The sequence below is a fragment of the Paralichthys olivaceus genome, chromosome 21, assembly GCF_024713975.1.
Source record: "Paralichthys olivaceus isolate ysfri-2021 chromosome 21, ASM2471397v2, whole genome shotgun sequence".
NCBI lineage: Eukaryota > Metazoa > Chordata > Actinopteri > Pleuronectiformes > Paralichthyidae > Paralichthys > Paralichthys olivaceus.
The window spans coordinates 10,165,548-10,180,475 of record NC_091113.1 but is presented as its reverse complement, the minus strand read 5'-3'; the positions used below and the strand labels follow the sequence as shown (position 1 = coordinate 10,180,475).

Sequence of the window (14,928 nt, the reverse complement as noted above, 5' to 3'; positions counted from 1 at the left end):
ATTACATCCTGTACATTTTTATTGTTGAGATTTCTTTGTCGATACGTGTTGCTATGCTATTTGCACATGGTAAAAGTTTTTAAATCTAATCCTGTGTGATGGATGGTGAGTGTAGTACCTGCAGTACATAGCCCTCTCTGGCACTGTGTTCTCTCCCTAGCGCATCCTCCAGCTGCTCTTTTAAAATATTGTTCTGCTTCTGTAGTTGGTCCAGCTCCTTCTGCTTCTGTCCCAACTGAACAAAGACAGACAGATAATATATGAATAAACAGCACAAGATGGTCTGATGAAAAAATGTAAATGACCACAGTCAGTAAACAAACCTCTTTGTCTAGCAGTGCAGCAAGTTCATGGGCCGGCAACCTCTCAGAGTTAGCAGAGTTTGCTACAGCTGTGGTGATGGGCACTTGCTTCTCTTCTCTCAAAGGTGTTGTCTCCACCTGATGCCATCGCTGCTCTATCTCTTTATGGACACCTGAGGTACTGTTGTCCTTCTTATCCTCACTAGCAGAATGCATGGCTGTAGGATGGTCCACTTCCATTTTCCCTTGCTCTTGGCTTACAGGTGTTGATGGCTGTGCTGTTGGCATTGTATTAAGTGTGGAAGTCATGGTAACAGTAACAGTATTTGGCATGTGGGTTGCACTAGTAGTGCTGTGTGGAGGGGTGCCCCTCCTGACATTCCCCTTCTCTGCTTCTTCTGTTACAGAGGGTGGGTGAGCACCTGATACCGAGGAGGTTTGGAGGGAGGAGGTAGAGACAGGAGAGGACGCTAATGAGGAAGGTGAAGAGGAGGGAGAGCAATAAGAGGATGTTGTGGAGAACGATGAGCTGAGATCGACAGTGTCAGCTCGTTCCTTCACAGGCTTTTCTGTCTCCTCCATCTTGAACTCAGACCAGTCATAAGTCTTAGAGCGGCCCTCTGGTCTGCGTTCACGAACTCGGCTTTTCCGCAGCTCAGAGGGAGGGATAGAGGCGTTGTTGCCAGCTGGCTGTCTGTGGATATCAGACCTGGGTGCCTCACGAACGGGGCTTGGCTCAGGGGTGGCCTGCGGACATGGCTCCAACATCACTTGGGCTTTAATCTTCTCATCGGGGAGGGATCTGAATGAACAAAAATGCAGCAAATAAAAAAGATATACAGGCAGGCTTCAACATAATATAGTTTTTATAGTTGCAACTCAACTCAAGCTATAATACTATTACACAAATCTTTGTTGGACAAAACAAGAATGCAGATAATTCCAGCAGTTGACAGTGCATTTAACAGGGTTTCTGCAGGTTTCACCAAGACTTATAAAGAAACCATTTATACCACATGGAATAAAATTTACAATCATACCCAGAAAGGTAAGAAAATATGATGGAGAACTAACAGGGACTACAATTTCCTAGAATTATTTATTATGATATTAGAATTGTATTTCCATGCTGCATATATCTATTCTAAGGAAAAAGCAGATCTGGATAAGCAGTATAACATGGATTGATGCATTAATTGGAAAATGATTCAAAGATTTAAATCAATTCTAAGTTGACAAATTCTTATTGTGAGATGATGAGCCTTTTAGTGATTATTAGTAGCAGTAGTGGCAGTGTTTGCTACAGGTGTGATGATGCTGAATCAAACTCCACTCACAGTATGTTAGTGTGTAATGTCTCCCAACAGAACAAAAACTGTTTATGACGAACACTACTGCCTACAGCAAGCAAGAGAAAATATTTTGGCAAATTAAATGAATACCTCCTCAGGCTTTTTTTTTTTATTATGTATTTTTTAACAACTCTTTCTAGACCTGCAGAGACCCTGGTTAACAAACAAACAATCATTGAATGCATCAAAGTCAAAGCATTAGCATCGGAACATTTATAAGGCACACATTGCACTGGGCTGAAAGCAGCTTTGGTGTTCACACATGATCCGTTGTAAGCCTGATGGCAGACACCAGCCTTAAGCTACTACGTTATTACCATTTATATAACGGCTAAATGTGAAGAATGTGTTTGCAATAAACAGCGTGATGATTGGCACTTTTAATGTAGAGGGGCAGAGAATTTTTTTTTTTAAAAGTGACCTGACGGAAGGATCTATTTTTACCTTGTTGCGTGGAGGTGTCAGGAAGTGGGAGTAAGGGGAAAATGAGAAGGGACAGGAGATCAAGAATGGGAAAGAGATGTCTGTGAGATGTCTGTGCAGAAATACCAAAAATATCACACATTCTCCCCTGGGTGAGAGCTGCCTCAGAGACACTGGCAGAAAAAAACATGTGACTCAGTAAATGCAGGTTAGAGCGTGTCTATATTATATGTGATGAGCATTCTGAAAGGTAATACTCCTCTTAAAAACACTGAAATAAATGATTGGGTAGTTAAAATAATCCTTAGCTGAACTGTTGTTCTGGAGCAATTCGACAAAAAATAAATGATCATATCCCAGCTCCTCTCTTAATCTACGCAAGCTCTTCTTCTTCTCCATTTCAGTTACGACTCTTCTATTGTTTTGTGAACATTTCCAAAAGTTACTGAGTGAACAGTCACATTACAGCATTGATCACAATCAGTCTATGCTGCTGATCGTGGCCGGGCCGGTGGATTATTCTCGTATGTTGATGTGATTGCAGCATGTGTCACTACAGTGGCACAACTGGCATGGAGACATAATCACATGACATAGAGTAGGACGACAAACACGTTGGACATTGCTGAGCAATTACATCACTGTGTGAGGAAGGGAGAGATATTCAACACATAAGCACTCCAACCTGGGCTTCAGAACGGATAGTTTCAGAGAGATGTTTTTCCTGGCAGCAGGTTGAAAATACCCGTTGAGGGAGGAAGAGAAAGAAGGGAAGAGAGGGTGAGGAGGACAGATGGATTAAAATAAAATAAGTGAGAAAAGGAGCTGTTGTTATCTGCCAGAGGTTGAAGTGTTAATCCTCTTTGGGGCTTACCGGGTGACGTCGGGGGCAATAGTGGGTCGCACATTCTTCATAATGGCCTGAATCCAGTTGCGACGGATTCCAGAGGTCATGGCTGACAGGGTGCACGCTCCCTCTTTGCACTGAAAGCAGACAGGGATGGCATTAGTGTGACTGACAGGGATGGCGACAACATGTCCATTAAAATACCTTTTCGTTACACGTCAAAAATTGTCAGCATGTCTTTGTTCAAGGTTTAGATAAGATATGAAGGAATGCAGCCATAGACAATGCAAGCACCTCTTTTACTTACTGAAAACAAAGGTGGGTAGAAAATATACTTTACATTTACTGATGTTCTTAAATAACCTCTTAATAATAATAGTTTTAATGCAGTACATACTAAACTGAGTCGAGTATTTTGAGAGGAAAACATTCCTCTATGTCTCTATTTGCTCTCCAGACAGCCATACCCCACTACACATGCTGTTTTATAGGCAGCAAAATAATTGCTGAAAAAAATTGTAAAATGAGGTACATATTCTTGGCTTCACTTCTCCTTTGATTTACTCTGTTGTGCTGTTAAACTAAATTGAGTTACTGAATGATTGGGTACAAAGCATTAAAGAACCAGTGTAATGGGGATGAGGAGCAGAGTTTGTATTTTTAAGTTGTCTCACATCATCTAGACTTGCTACACACGTAAAAGAGGATGTCAAATCAAATGAGTATAATACTCTGTGAACTGCTCCAGGACTTAACTGTCCAAAAGGGGTCTTTTAAATGGACTGCCATGTAAACTCAAATGTTTTTATTTTACTCAATAAATGTCAGAATAAAACACTTTCACTAATATATTTTCATTGTTATGTACAACTTTGATCTGACTTTAAAAAAGGAATTCAGGCAGATGAGATATGCATTGATATACTTATACAGAGATATAGACTTAAAGCAAAATTGTGCAACAGTTTCACCTTAAAATAGCAGCATCATGTTTGTTTTGATGGTACACTGACTTGTAATAGGGAGAATGGTGCCTCTTTCATTCCCACTTTTCACCCTGAAAGTCTACTCATGCTCTGCAACTTTGGTGAGCAGGTATGATCTCCTGTGATATTTTGGTACTTAACTGAAAGATGTTAATCATCTTAAATTGCTAAAATTAGGTTATGGCAAATTATAGACATTAAAGCCAATAAAAACAAGCATTCATCGCAATGAATATCCACTGTTCAGTTGTGTTTCAGTTCAGTGAGAGGGACTATGCAGTCTAAGATATGTTGAAGCAATTAATAGGCATTGTGTTCCGTACATGACCCACAAAAGAATAACTAGTTCCGGCTGCAGATGCTGCTGCTGTAAAGTGGATAGCTGCATTTACACTGAGGTATCCTGCACTCTTTGGCCAACCCAGCTTCACTGTGTGAAATACATTTAACCTTATATACAGTGACCTCTAGTGGCACTTGTGTGATTTCTGCAAGATCAGTTAATCCATAAAAGCCTCTGAGCACAGTGATCAGGTTTGAGACAAGGTACCTCATCTGGCATCAGGATTAAAACTTGTGGTCAACTCTACACTGAAGCTAAGCCACTGAGAGAACAACAGCACTATCCAGTCTGACCAAGGGGAGAGCAGATATAAATACTGGAGTTATTAATTTCTCGACATCAAACCCATGTTGTTCTCAGCCAAAGAGACAACGATCCCCTCGACTACTCTATTTCTGACTTCCTCCAGAAAAGAGCTGTGGAAGCTGCTTCGGGCAAATGTAAACAAAAGAAATGACCTTGTAGCTCCTCTTCTCCTCACATAGGATTAGTATTTGAGTAGGTCCTGCGACATAAACAAATCTATATGTAGCAGGAACAAACCCCCGCTGACATCAAATGAATAATGCATGGATTGCCAGCCACTATATATGTACAGTGTTTTGCAAGGAACAGGTGATAAAAATGTTTAATAGCCAAAGGATTATATGAAGAAAGACCATCAGGTTCACAGCAGGATCAATATAACTGCAAGGTTATTGCGAAAATTAGGGCTCGGTGTAACACTGTGTTACTGAGCAAATGTGGACAAGGACAGGGCCTTTAAATGCAGGGGGTTAGGCAAACATATTGTGAAGGATGAGGGGCACACGAGGTCAGAGAGACACCCGGCGCTAGCAACGGCTGGAGCAGATTTAGACCACTATGATGTCAGTCTTGCATGAAGAGATGACAAGTCAAGTGACATCCTTCGTCGGAGACAAAGAATCGTTTCAAAATGAGAAATGATCAAACCTGATACCTAAAGTTCAACGGCATGCACTAAGGCTGTTTATAGCCTAGCAGGGGACAGCAGACTGAAACAGTGCAGACAATGGGCTTCATCTTCACTGTTGATTAATGACGCGAAGACACGAAGAATCAACACTCACTTGGATTTGGAAGCCGTAGTTTCTCTGGACCGGGAACTCTTTGACATCGTAACATGTTGAAAGGTCGATCTCACCATCCAGTTGAGAAGCCTATGGAAAAAAAACATCATCATCGAAATAAAACATTAATATCCCATGAATTCACATACAATCAAACAGCTTCACAGTGGCTTTGTAGAGTCCTACCTCCTCAGCTATCGAGTCTTTGTAGTACCTCAGACTCTGGTCTGTTAGGACAAACCAGTGTTTCTTCCACTGAATGAAAACAAAAACAAAAAAATAATTGGATTCCAAAAATACTCTCTGTGTATCATGAGACATTATTTCAGCAGGAGAGAGAAGCAGATAATCATTTAATTCTGCTAATGAAAACTAATTACCATTCCATCTTCATACAGCTTCGTCATCCATCCTTTTTTGAAGTTCAGCAGATCTGGCTGCAAAAGAGACAAACCAGAGTGATGTAATATTAAATACATCAACTAGACTATTTAAAATTAAAAACCATTAATGGGAAATTGAGCTACCAGTTGTACCTTTTAATTGTCAGCACATAAATAAAAAGAAAATCAGGACAGACAAGCAGGATTAAATGTCTTAATAAAAGTGTTTTCCCTCCATTACAAGTCATCATAAAGTGACTATTCATCACTGATGCAATTATGTGCATTTGTTTACACCAGCGCAGCTTAAGAAGTGCATGTACTGATACGTGGCTCCAGCTTAAGAGACCGACTGGCGGGTGCTGGACTTTCCCTGTGAAACACAAACTGCTGCACATTGAAACCAAGCTCAGGTCTGTTTATAGATTCTAAAGTAAACCATTCGTCCCAAACCTGCCTCCTGCTCACTCAACAATACCTTTTTTTTGTTGAACTTCATCAGGTGTGGTGTGACCGTCTGGCAGAGAGTCATTCTGATGGCTAACTGCCCTCACTTCATATGTTGACAATCTGTTACTTTCCGTCTGTCCCACAAACATACACACGACTGAGACTGCTTCTGTGCAGGCTATTTATAATCAGCAGAAGCAGTGACGGCAGTGGTGTGTACATGAATGTGATTGCGTGTGTGTGTGTGGGTGGGGGTTCAGGCAGCTGCAGCTTGGACAGCGAGACCAACCACACGCTGACTGGATCACCCCCGCAGTGCCCTCTGAACAGACATCAGATCAGTAGCAGTTTGTCAGACTGGAAGGAGTCAGACCTCAGGAAGATACCTTCAGCAACCAGGCGGCATTGCTATTTGTAAAAACGTGTGTGTGTGTGTGTGTGTGTGTGCGTGTGTGCGTGTGTGTGTGTGCGTGTGTCACAGTGGTGTTTGATGTGGTGATTATATGAAGTTAAATCATAGTCCTGTTCCAAATAATATAACAATGAATACAAAACACATATGTTCTTGTTGTTAATCATTCTGACATATCAGTAATATCACATTCTCCACTACAAAAATCTCCCTCCCAGGTTTTTTTTACTTTTCAATGACAACATGAAATGAAAAAATCATTTTAGTAGTTGGAGGTTCTTAATCACTATCTTTTGTTATATACCAAATTTTGTCATAATCTGCCACATTCTGTCCAAGAGTTAGTTTTATTTTGATTATGTCTGTTGTGATTTTACCTTATTTACTCTATATTTGGGTTTTATTGCTGTGTCTCTGGCACCAGCTTTGATATATGTATGTCATAAACGCATTTATACTCCACATGCAGCCTAATCAGTCTCTGCTACAGTGTTTCAGAATTGGCTTAACATACTATTGAACGCAGCTAACAGTTTTCATACGGTGGACAAGCAGTGAGGGATCACATCCCTTTTTCTGCAAATTAAATCTCAATCCTAATCCACCAAAACCATTTAATGGGATCTAAAAGTGATTTTGCACTGTTTATGAGCTCTGTATACTTTATATTAGTACTCACAGTCATTGAAGACTCTGTGACTCTGCGGTCCAGTGACTTCGCTCTTCTGAAGTTGGAAAAAGTGGGGCTGGTCAAACTGGGAGCTGAACGGTCTTTGCCTGCATCCAGGGAAATCTCCTAAAAATTTAAAATAAGAAATTGGAATTAACTCCAATATTATCAACAATATCAAGCGTGGCAAGCATATATAACTCATTATAAAATACATATTCAATTCAGTAAATCCTATACACCTTTTCTGAATGTGTAATTTAAGTGAATGAGGATAATAGCATACATGTTTGTTAGCCAGACAGCGTCTCTCGCTGCGACCTTGTCTCTGGATTAGCGCGGTGTTAGAGGAGGGCTCACTGGAGCTGCTCGTGTCCATATGCTCAACATGCTGACCCTCCTCAAACCGCCCGATGATTTGTGGACGCCTAAGAGACACAAAGGTTTTCTTTTCAAAGTCGTTCTCTAGACACAGCTTGTCACACTCAACATAAAGGTCTGACAATGAGAAAAATACTGAGCAAACAAAACACTAAATCTGAATCATAAGATAAACTGGTTATTCATAAGAAACATAATGATACAAAATGATGCCAGAATCAGAATAAAAACAAAACCAAAGCATAATATGAAGGCAACTTTGAGTCAAAATCAATGTCATAAAACAAGTAGGTTCAGTTTATTGTGTGCAGAGCGTAATGTTGTATTCACATGTAGAAAGTTTGACATCATTCGACTCAAAGTCCCTTTTGCAGTCAACAATGTGCAACATGAGGCAGACGTATATCCCCAAAGAGAACAATCCAGAGATACACCAAAGAATTAGTGATATGCAATGAGAGAGAAAAGGAAAATATTATGGTTGATTAAAACAAACTGCAGAAGTAGCAGCAATGGAAACACAGTCTGCATTACCTTAAGGCACTGCACTTGTTAATGTGTTTGTGAAGTCAGACCAAGAAAGAAGAAACTGTATGTATAACCAACCAGTACAAACCATTGATGTGGTGTTTCAAGTGTACACAGTATATATGGAAACTCAGGTATTTATGTGGGAGAGTGTACGGGTGTGTGTGCTTCCAGGCAAAGATGAAATGATAGAAAGCAGGAATCAGCGGTGACCAGCAGGGAACAGCATTGGGACAGGGATGGAGGGGTTGGTTGAGCATTAGCTCTGAAAGGTCTGTTCAGGAGCCCCTGGAAAAGATTGAAAAACAAAAACAAACTAGCAAAAGTAGCGAGAGCAAAAGGTAGAGACCAATAGAAAAGAAAGAATCACATGCATTTAAATCCCCAAAATCATTAATGGCAAACCACTGTGAGGCCAGGGTGGACAGCAATACTAAAAGATGCTCAAGATATGGCTCAAAGACAGCAGCAGCCACAGGGTGACTACTGTGATGCATGTTTTAAGCAATGCATTAGCTCCATTAATGATTATTAATCATGTTTGCTTTCATCATCAAGTTCAGGGACTTCGTCTAGCATTATTTTATAGTGTGCCGAGCATGACACTTATCCATAACCCCTCACCTGCGCTCCTCCCCGAACAGCCGGGCCACCTCCTCTCTACCAGGACTCCTTGTCCGTGCCCTCAGCTCTTGACGCTTTTTCTCTGAGCGGAACGCTTCCCGGTAGCTCAGTCTGCGAGCCCGTGGCACATCCGACAACGCTGTATACTCCCTGCCAGAGCAGCCCACTCTGCCTCCTCCGTTACCAACGTTACTAGTGCTCCCTACACCACCACCGCATCCCTCCCAGGTCGGCGACGTGACGCTGGGATCTGAGTCCAGCGAGCTCTGGGAGGAACTGATGGTGGAGTAGCTGGGGGAGACAAGTGCACCTGGAGAAGGGAGGGGGTCTTGGGAGGGTTGACAGGGGGAAGATTGAGGTTCTGACTCAGAGTTGTACCTGGGACAGGGAGCTCCTAAAGAGGAGGATGATGCCGAAGAGGACAGGGGCAGGTGCTGAGGTGGATGTGGGGACTGGGAGTGCTGCGCAGAATGTGGAGAAGGCTCCGACTTGGTCTTTTCCAAGGAAAAGTAGCCGCTCTCCACACGTACTTTGCGTCCAGTGCTCACGGTGCCACCATCTGAAACAAAAACATAGTGCGACTGATATGAAACAACCAAAACAAGCACATATATGGGATGTTAAAGAATTCATATGCTCTCTTGTATGTCCTCACCATCTTGAGTGGTGATACTGGAGTCTCGTTGGCTCTGGCTCAGCTGGCTGAGACAGGAGGCACTGCGGCTGCAGGGGATGGTGGCCCGGCTCCAGCGACTGTCCTCCTGCCACAGTGTTGCACGGCTCATTGGGACGCGCTCAGCACTGGCAATGCTGCTGGGCAGGCACGAGATGCTGCCCCCGCTGCTGCTGCTGCTGGTCACTGTCACCTTGGCCGGGCCAGGCTCCTGGGTAGGAGTTCGGGTTGGGAGGAGTGGATAGGAGGAGGAGAGGGAACAATGGGAGGTAAGGTCACACAGAGACTACAAAAAGGAAAATGAGAAGGAAAGAGATCGAAGAATATTTAAACACTGAATAGTACGTTTCTAATTATTAAGTTCACCTAATTCTAACGTCTTTATGTACATGTGCTTTAGTCAAGACCTACACTCAGCTGCAGTACTGTGAAATCATGTGCCAGTCACACAACCACTGAATCATTATAACAGGTTATCTCACCTATTAGTTGCTATCTCTCTTTGAAATTCTCAGCACACTGATTTTTCTTGTTTGGAGCAATATCTTAAACCATTAGTCTGTTGATGTGTTTGCTTTTCTGTGCTGGTTGGATTGTATTTGCGTGTGTCAAGTAAATCTAATACAACAGTGACGGGGCAAAAGAAAATCACTTTCATCAATGTAAAAGAGAGAAGGAGGATGCCTGGGAAAGAGAAAGTGATTGGTAGACAAAGAACAAAGAGTTCATTCAAGACAAACACACGTGTAATGAGGACAAAAAACACACAACAGGGGCAATTTTTCCAGAGCTGGAATATAGTGGAACAGAGTTGCTAAGACATGATTTATGAATGCAAAGTACAAACAAAATTAAACACTTGGAGCTGACGTAATCACAGTTTGATATCAAGAGTTGAGTCCCTCAAAGCGACCCTCGCACAACTCTTCAACCAGCCTTTTTCAATCACCACAAACATGCTAAGAATCACTCTTTCAGAATCAGATAGAAGAAGAAGGAGAGTCATTTTTTATTCACCCTTCACCTGGAATGATTGGGGGGGGGTTATAAAAAATACGGTTTATGAGGGCTGTGATTTCAAGCTACTGAGGGTAAAGCAGGATAAAAAGGTTTGGCCGAGCTGAACTCACTGGGTGTCCATTCATGTCTTCAGTGGAAAAACACTGGCTTGGAGTTACTCCACCCTGCCAATTACAAAAAGCTTTTAATGTTAAAGCTTACTCTGTAGTGCAGATTATCATCAATAGAGGTAGACCCAAAAATCTGTCCCGTCAAATTCATAGTTTCTGTATTATTTGAAGGTCAAATTAAAGCAAATGTATGATATAAAGCACTTTTACAAGACGTTAAGTTCTGTTGCCTCAGAGCCAAGACAAGAATCTGAAAGTGCAAAGTCCTTCCAGCCTCCTTACGTATACAGTACAATACACAACATGTTATCATCGTTTTCCTGTCACGTAATTCTTTATGTGCTCCACGTCAGGTGCTTCAATTAAGTGGCACCACCCAGAAGGCAAACATGTTACTATGCTGACAAACATCTCTGAGCACATGTCTAAGGTAAAAGTAGGAGAGCTTTATTCATCACTCATATACCTGAGATAATCTTTAGCATATTCTTTATGCCAAAACAAACAAACAGCCCAAACGACAAAAGCAGCTTTCAGACAGGCTCTGAACTGCAGACATTTCTTCTGAAATGTTCCTAAGGAGCTGTATGTGTTAATGCAAAAGTCAGAGTCAGTTGCTCCGGACATTTAAAGTAAAAGGAGCCCGGAAAATGTGAGGCCATGTGCAGTCTGGATATTTTACAGTCAGCGAGCATGTTGACAAGCGATGGACACAAAACAAAAAACCCCCAAAAGAATACAAATATCTCTATGAAAAAGATGAGCCATAAAGGTGGAAACATAGTGTTAATGTGCTGTGAATAAAAACATGTGATTTGTGCTGCAGAGTTTACACGTTATGTCCTGCCTCCTGGATGCTCTACCTAGACTACCTCCTGCTGCATTCTTCCCATGTGACAGGCCAACTGAGAAAATGTCTACTTTCCAAATTTTTCTAGAGTTAATGTGAAAAAGCAGCATTGGCCTTGACTAGTTGATAGAAGATGAATTCCTGCACTGCAGTGACTAGACTCTCCCCTCATATTGTGTAAAGCAGATTATCAGTAATTTATTGGAGTGAAATATAATCATAATTTTCTGCCATCTGTGGTTGACAGTGGTGAAGCAGTTAAGGTTATCACTGTGTCAACACTGGTCCCCTGCACACCAGCTCAGCAGAGGTCACAGTCTGATTCAGGGCACAATCATTAGAGCAACCAGACAATGAACTTCAGAGAGATTTTATTTTTTTTCTCATCAAAAAGGAAGTATAGGGTAAAACTGAACCACACAGTGGGTGGTCTGAATATCATTCCAATATATGATATAAGAAAGCTGTACATAGTCCTGTTTCTCTTATGTTTACCTACCAGGGAGAACTCGTGAGTGCAGCGAATGTGAACTTACATGGAAATGAAACATGTATTTGTATTCTCCATGGTAACAATGTGTTTCTCACCTTGCTCTCAGACGGCTGACTTTATTTTTTAGTAGTGTGTATTTTCTATAATTTAATTTACATTCTAAAATATTTATGAATTTATTCTTATTCTGAATTGCTCTACAAAGGAATGTGCTCCCCGGCTGGCCTCCTCTATACAGTAGTTGATATGCAAGGTCAGGTAACAGCACTTCTGGGGATTCACTGGCCAAGTCCCAAAGTACGGCTTTACAGACTCACAGACTCAAACATGGATCTTGTTCAGTGAACTAGGGCTCAGGCCACTGCGCTGTGAAATTGGAAAAAGTTGTAGGATCCCACACGGACATTCTTTGTCATTTTGACAGAACTGTAATATCAAAAACAGGCACCAGCTCAGAAATTTAAAAGGAAACTCTTCTATGATGGTATTGTCAATATTTATTCACAATTTTACAGTAGAAATGCAATGTTGACTCTTTAATTACCTAGACTGTGAAGGCCCACCATAGTCAAATGTTTCCTGCCACAGTTTCATAATGAATCAAAGTCTTTTTTACACACTCATATTGACATTTACAGTCTATACATGTGTGTTTTGCTCTGATATTTCATAATAGAACTTTGTGTAGTACTCTTTGCCTCACTTTCTCCCTCCCGCCTCCGTCTTTCTTCATCCCCTTTGAATATACAGCTCCTGGGAGAAATCCTGCTGCTTCAAAGGGCCGTCAAAACGGAGACAGTAGTGTTATCAATTGCTCAAGCCATGTTATGCATTGGCGCGAAATACATTCCCTCTCACCTACTGCCACAGAATCTGTAAGAAACACTGAAATGTGTCTGCTCCAGGTCATATGAAGTATTACCCCATTCCTCACAAAGAATTTTGAGCTGCTGCGTGCTTCTGAACCTGCACACTCATGGGGGCACATAGGTGACATTAAGTGAAATCTGTAATATTTCAGTTTGAGGGTTAATAGCAGTAATGTAGGGCCGTTCTTAACAGACCCAGCAGGTTAATCACCATCCAGGCAGAACTTGGTAACAAAGGCCTGGAAAGTGTGACAGCAGCTGACAATGAAACAGAGCGCACCAGCATATTCAGAAGTGACAGGATCATAGTGACATTATTTTAGCAGGCAGCTGTCATCATTAGCCTCGGTTGTTATTCAGGGATATCTGGATAGCTCAATAATCTTTGCTGCCTACTAAGCAATTGGTAATTTGAATATTAAAAGTGCTTCTATTTAACCAGAAAATGTAAACATGCACTTCACAACACCAATGATCCAATCCAATCAAATGTTACCACAAATTTTTATAGTTTTGCTTCTGTATATCAATGAACCCTGTGATTAATTTAGACAAGCATGAGGCATGTAGTACATTCATCTATCAAGACAACAACATCCTGTGACTCAAGAATAGAAATATGGATTGCATAATCTGTTGAGAATGTTACTAGCAGAGAAACAATATGTCATCTCTGAGGGGTAAGGGGGGACACAGCTGGTGCAGTGTGACTGAAATGAAAAGCCTGCATACAGCATACTTCCATGACACGAGTCGTCCTTAAATATACTGTATGTATATCCTCTTTCTTTGTTGCAGCAGCAGCCCATTTGTCACATGTGGTTCGTTTATAACCTTATTTTAAAATGTGTTGATAGTGCCTCAATGTGTGACCGTTAAATCATCACAGGAGCCAAAGATGGCCTATTATAGGTTAGGTTTCGGATACATCTTCGTTTTGCCTTGTTCAGGTGGAGCAATCAAATAAAACCTTCACCGTGGATAGTGGGAAGAAGTGTGTTACCTGGTGAGTGGGGGGATCGACCTTTCGTTTCTTCTTCTGGTTCTGCTTGTTGGTCCTGGGGTACACAGTCAGAGCTTCCTGCCACCTACGAATAGTGAAACAGTCAAAATGCTGTTCTTGGACCAGTCAATGCAGAAGGTACAAACCCTGCATACACTGTAGATCAACATATGCGCAGGCCAAAGTTCTCATCAACAAAAATAACAAATTACAGTATAGTAGCCATGACTAGCATGTTTGTGCATGATGTAAAACTACTGAAATGTGGACATGTATAATTAATCAAAAATCATATGTTGACGAAATATAAATAAAACTCCCAAGTACTATTAAATAAATGTCAAATTTAACACCCATCCTAATGTAACTTCAAATAAAGAAGGTTACAATAATAAAGTCAGTGACTCATGTATTATCAAATATTTTTATTTCAAACACTTTCTGAAGAGACACACTTGAAACAGCTGTAAATGAACTGAGCGCCCACACAGCACGGTTTTCACTCTGTAGAATCACAAGGAGCTTAACAGAACCAGTAAAAACATGCAAAATAATACATTTATGTTTAAAAGCATCCTCGTTGTCTGTTAATGACAGCCTTGCAGTGACTAATATGACTGTGTGATGGCCAGGAACAAACGCATTGGGGGCAAGATGACAGGTGAGTGGGAGGTGTACAGTGAGCAGATAGCATAACGGAGAGAGGGGGTGTTGTGCGTCACAGCTCCCTAAGAATAGCCATAATAATACGTATGTTACATCCAGGGATGGAGAGTGGTGCTGGAACACACTTTATATGTGCAGTAGGGGAGCTGAAGGTACAGGGGGAAACTATATTATTGAGGCTTGCAGGAAGTATATTGCGATCTGTGTTCAGGAATATGGGGATTTGTCAACGCAGTTCAAGAATGTGCACTGTCACTGCAGAGTGGTTTGCCACTCTCTGGAGAGCAGAGCTCAGAGGAGACAGCAGGGGGCAGAGCGGGTTTGGCTGCAGCAGCAGTTGCACACAACCACTCTCCCTCATCCAAGTCTCTGTCATCCCTATCCACTCAGATAAACAGAGAGAGCAACACAAACCATACTGCACATCTGAAGCCACAGTTAAACCCTACATG

General features: G+C 41.5%; 1 protein-coding gene across 12 annotated transcripts in view; it reads right to left on the bottom strand.

The window, feature by feature from the left end:
* The window catches only part of LOC109626918 (uncharacterized), a 47,462-nt gene that overhangs the window by 9,924 nt on the left and 22,610 nt on the right, over window positions 1-14,928 (bottom strand). For 4 of the 12 annotated variants that reach the window (XR_011239668.1, XR_011239669.1, XM_069517161.1 and 1 more), the window contains exons 5-17: window positions 13,811-13,895; window positions 10,596-10,649; window positions 9,448-9,751; window positions 8,793-9,351; window positions 7,546-7,687; window positions 7,269-7,385; window positions 5,725-5,781; window positions 5,531-5,599; window positions 5,345-5,434; window positions 2,952-3,061; window positions 2,763-2,801; window positions 324-1,104; window positions 119-235 (exon numbers count right to left, since the gene is read on the bottom strand). Coding sequence is in view for 10 of the 12 variants with exons in the window: in XM_069517161.1 (XP_069373262.1) it covers window positions 119-235; window positions 324-1,104; window positions 2,763-2,801; window positions 2,952-3,061; window positions 5,345-5,434; window positions 5,531-5,599; window positions 5,725-5,781; window positions 7,269-7,385; window positions 7,546-7,687; window positions 8,793-9,351; window positions 9,448-9,751; window positions 10,596-10,649; window positions 13,811-13,895 (2,524 nt within the window). In the remaining 2 variants the exon portion in view is untranslated. The remainder of the gene's footprint in view (window positions 1-118; window positions 236-323; window positions 1,105-2,762; window positions 2,802-2,951; window positions 3,062-5,344; window positions 5,435-5,530; window positions 5,600-5,724; window positions 5,782-7,268; window positions 7,386-7,545; window positions 7,688-8,792; window positions 9,352-9,447; window positions 9,752-10,595; window positions 10,650-13,810; window positions 13,896-14,928) is intronic. The other 8 variants (XM_069517163.1, XM_069517167.1, XM_020083161.2 and 5 more) reach the window with 7 other exon arrangements.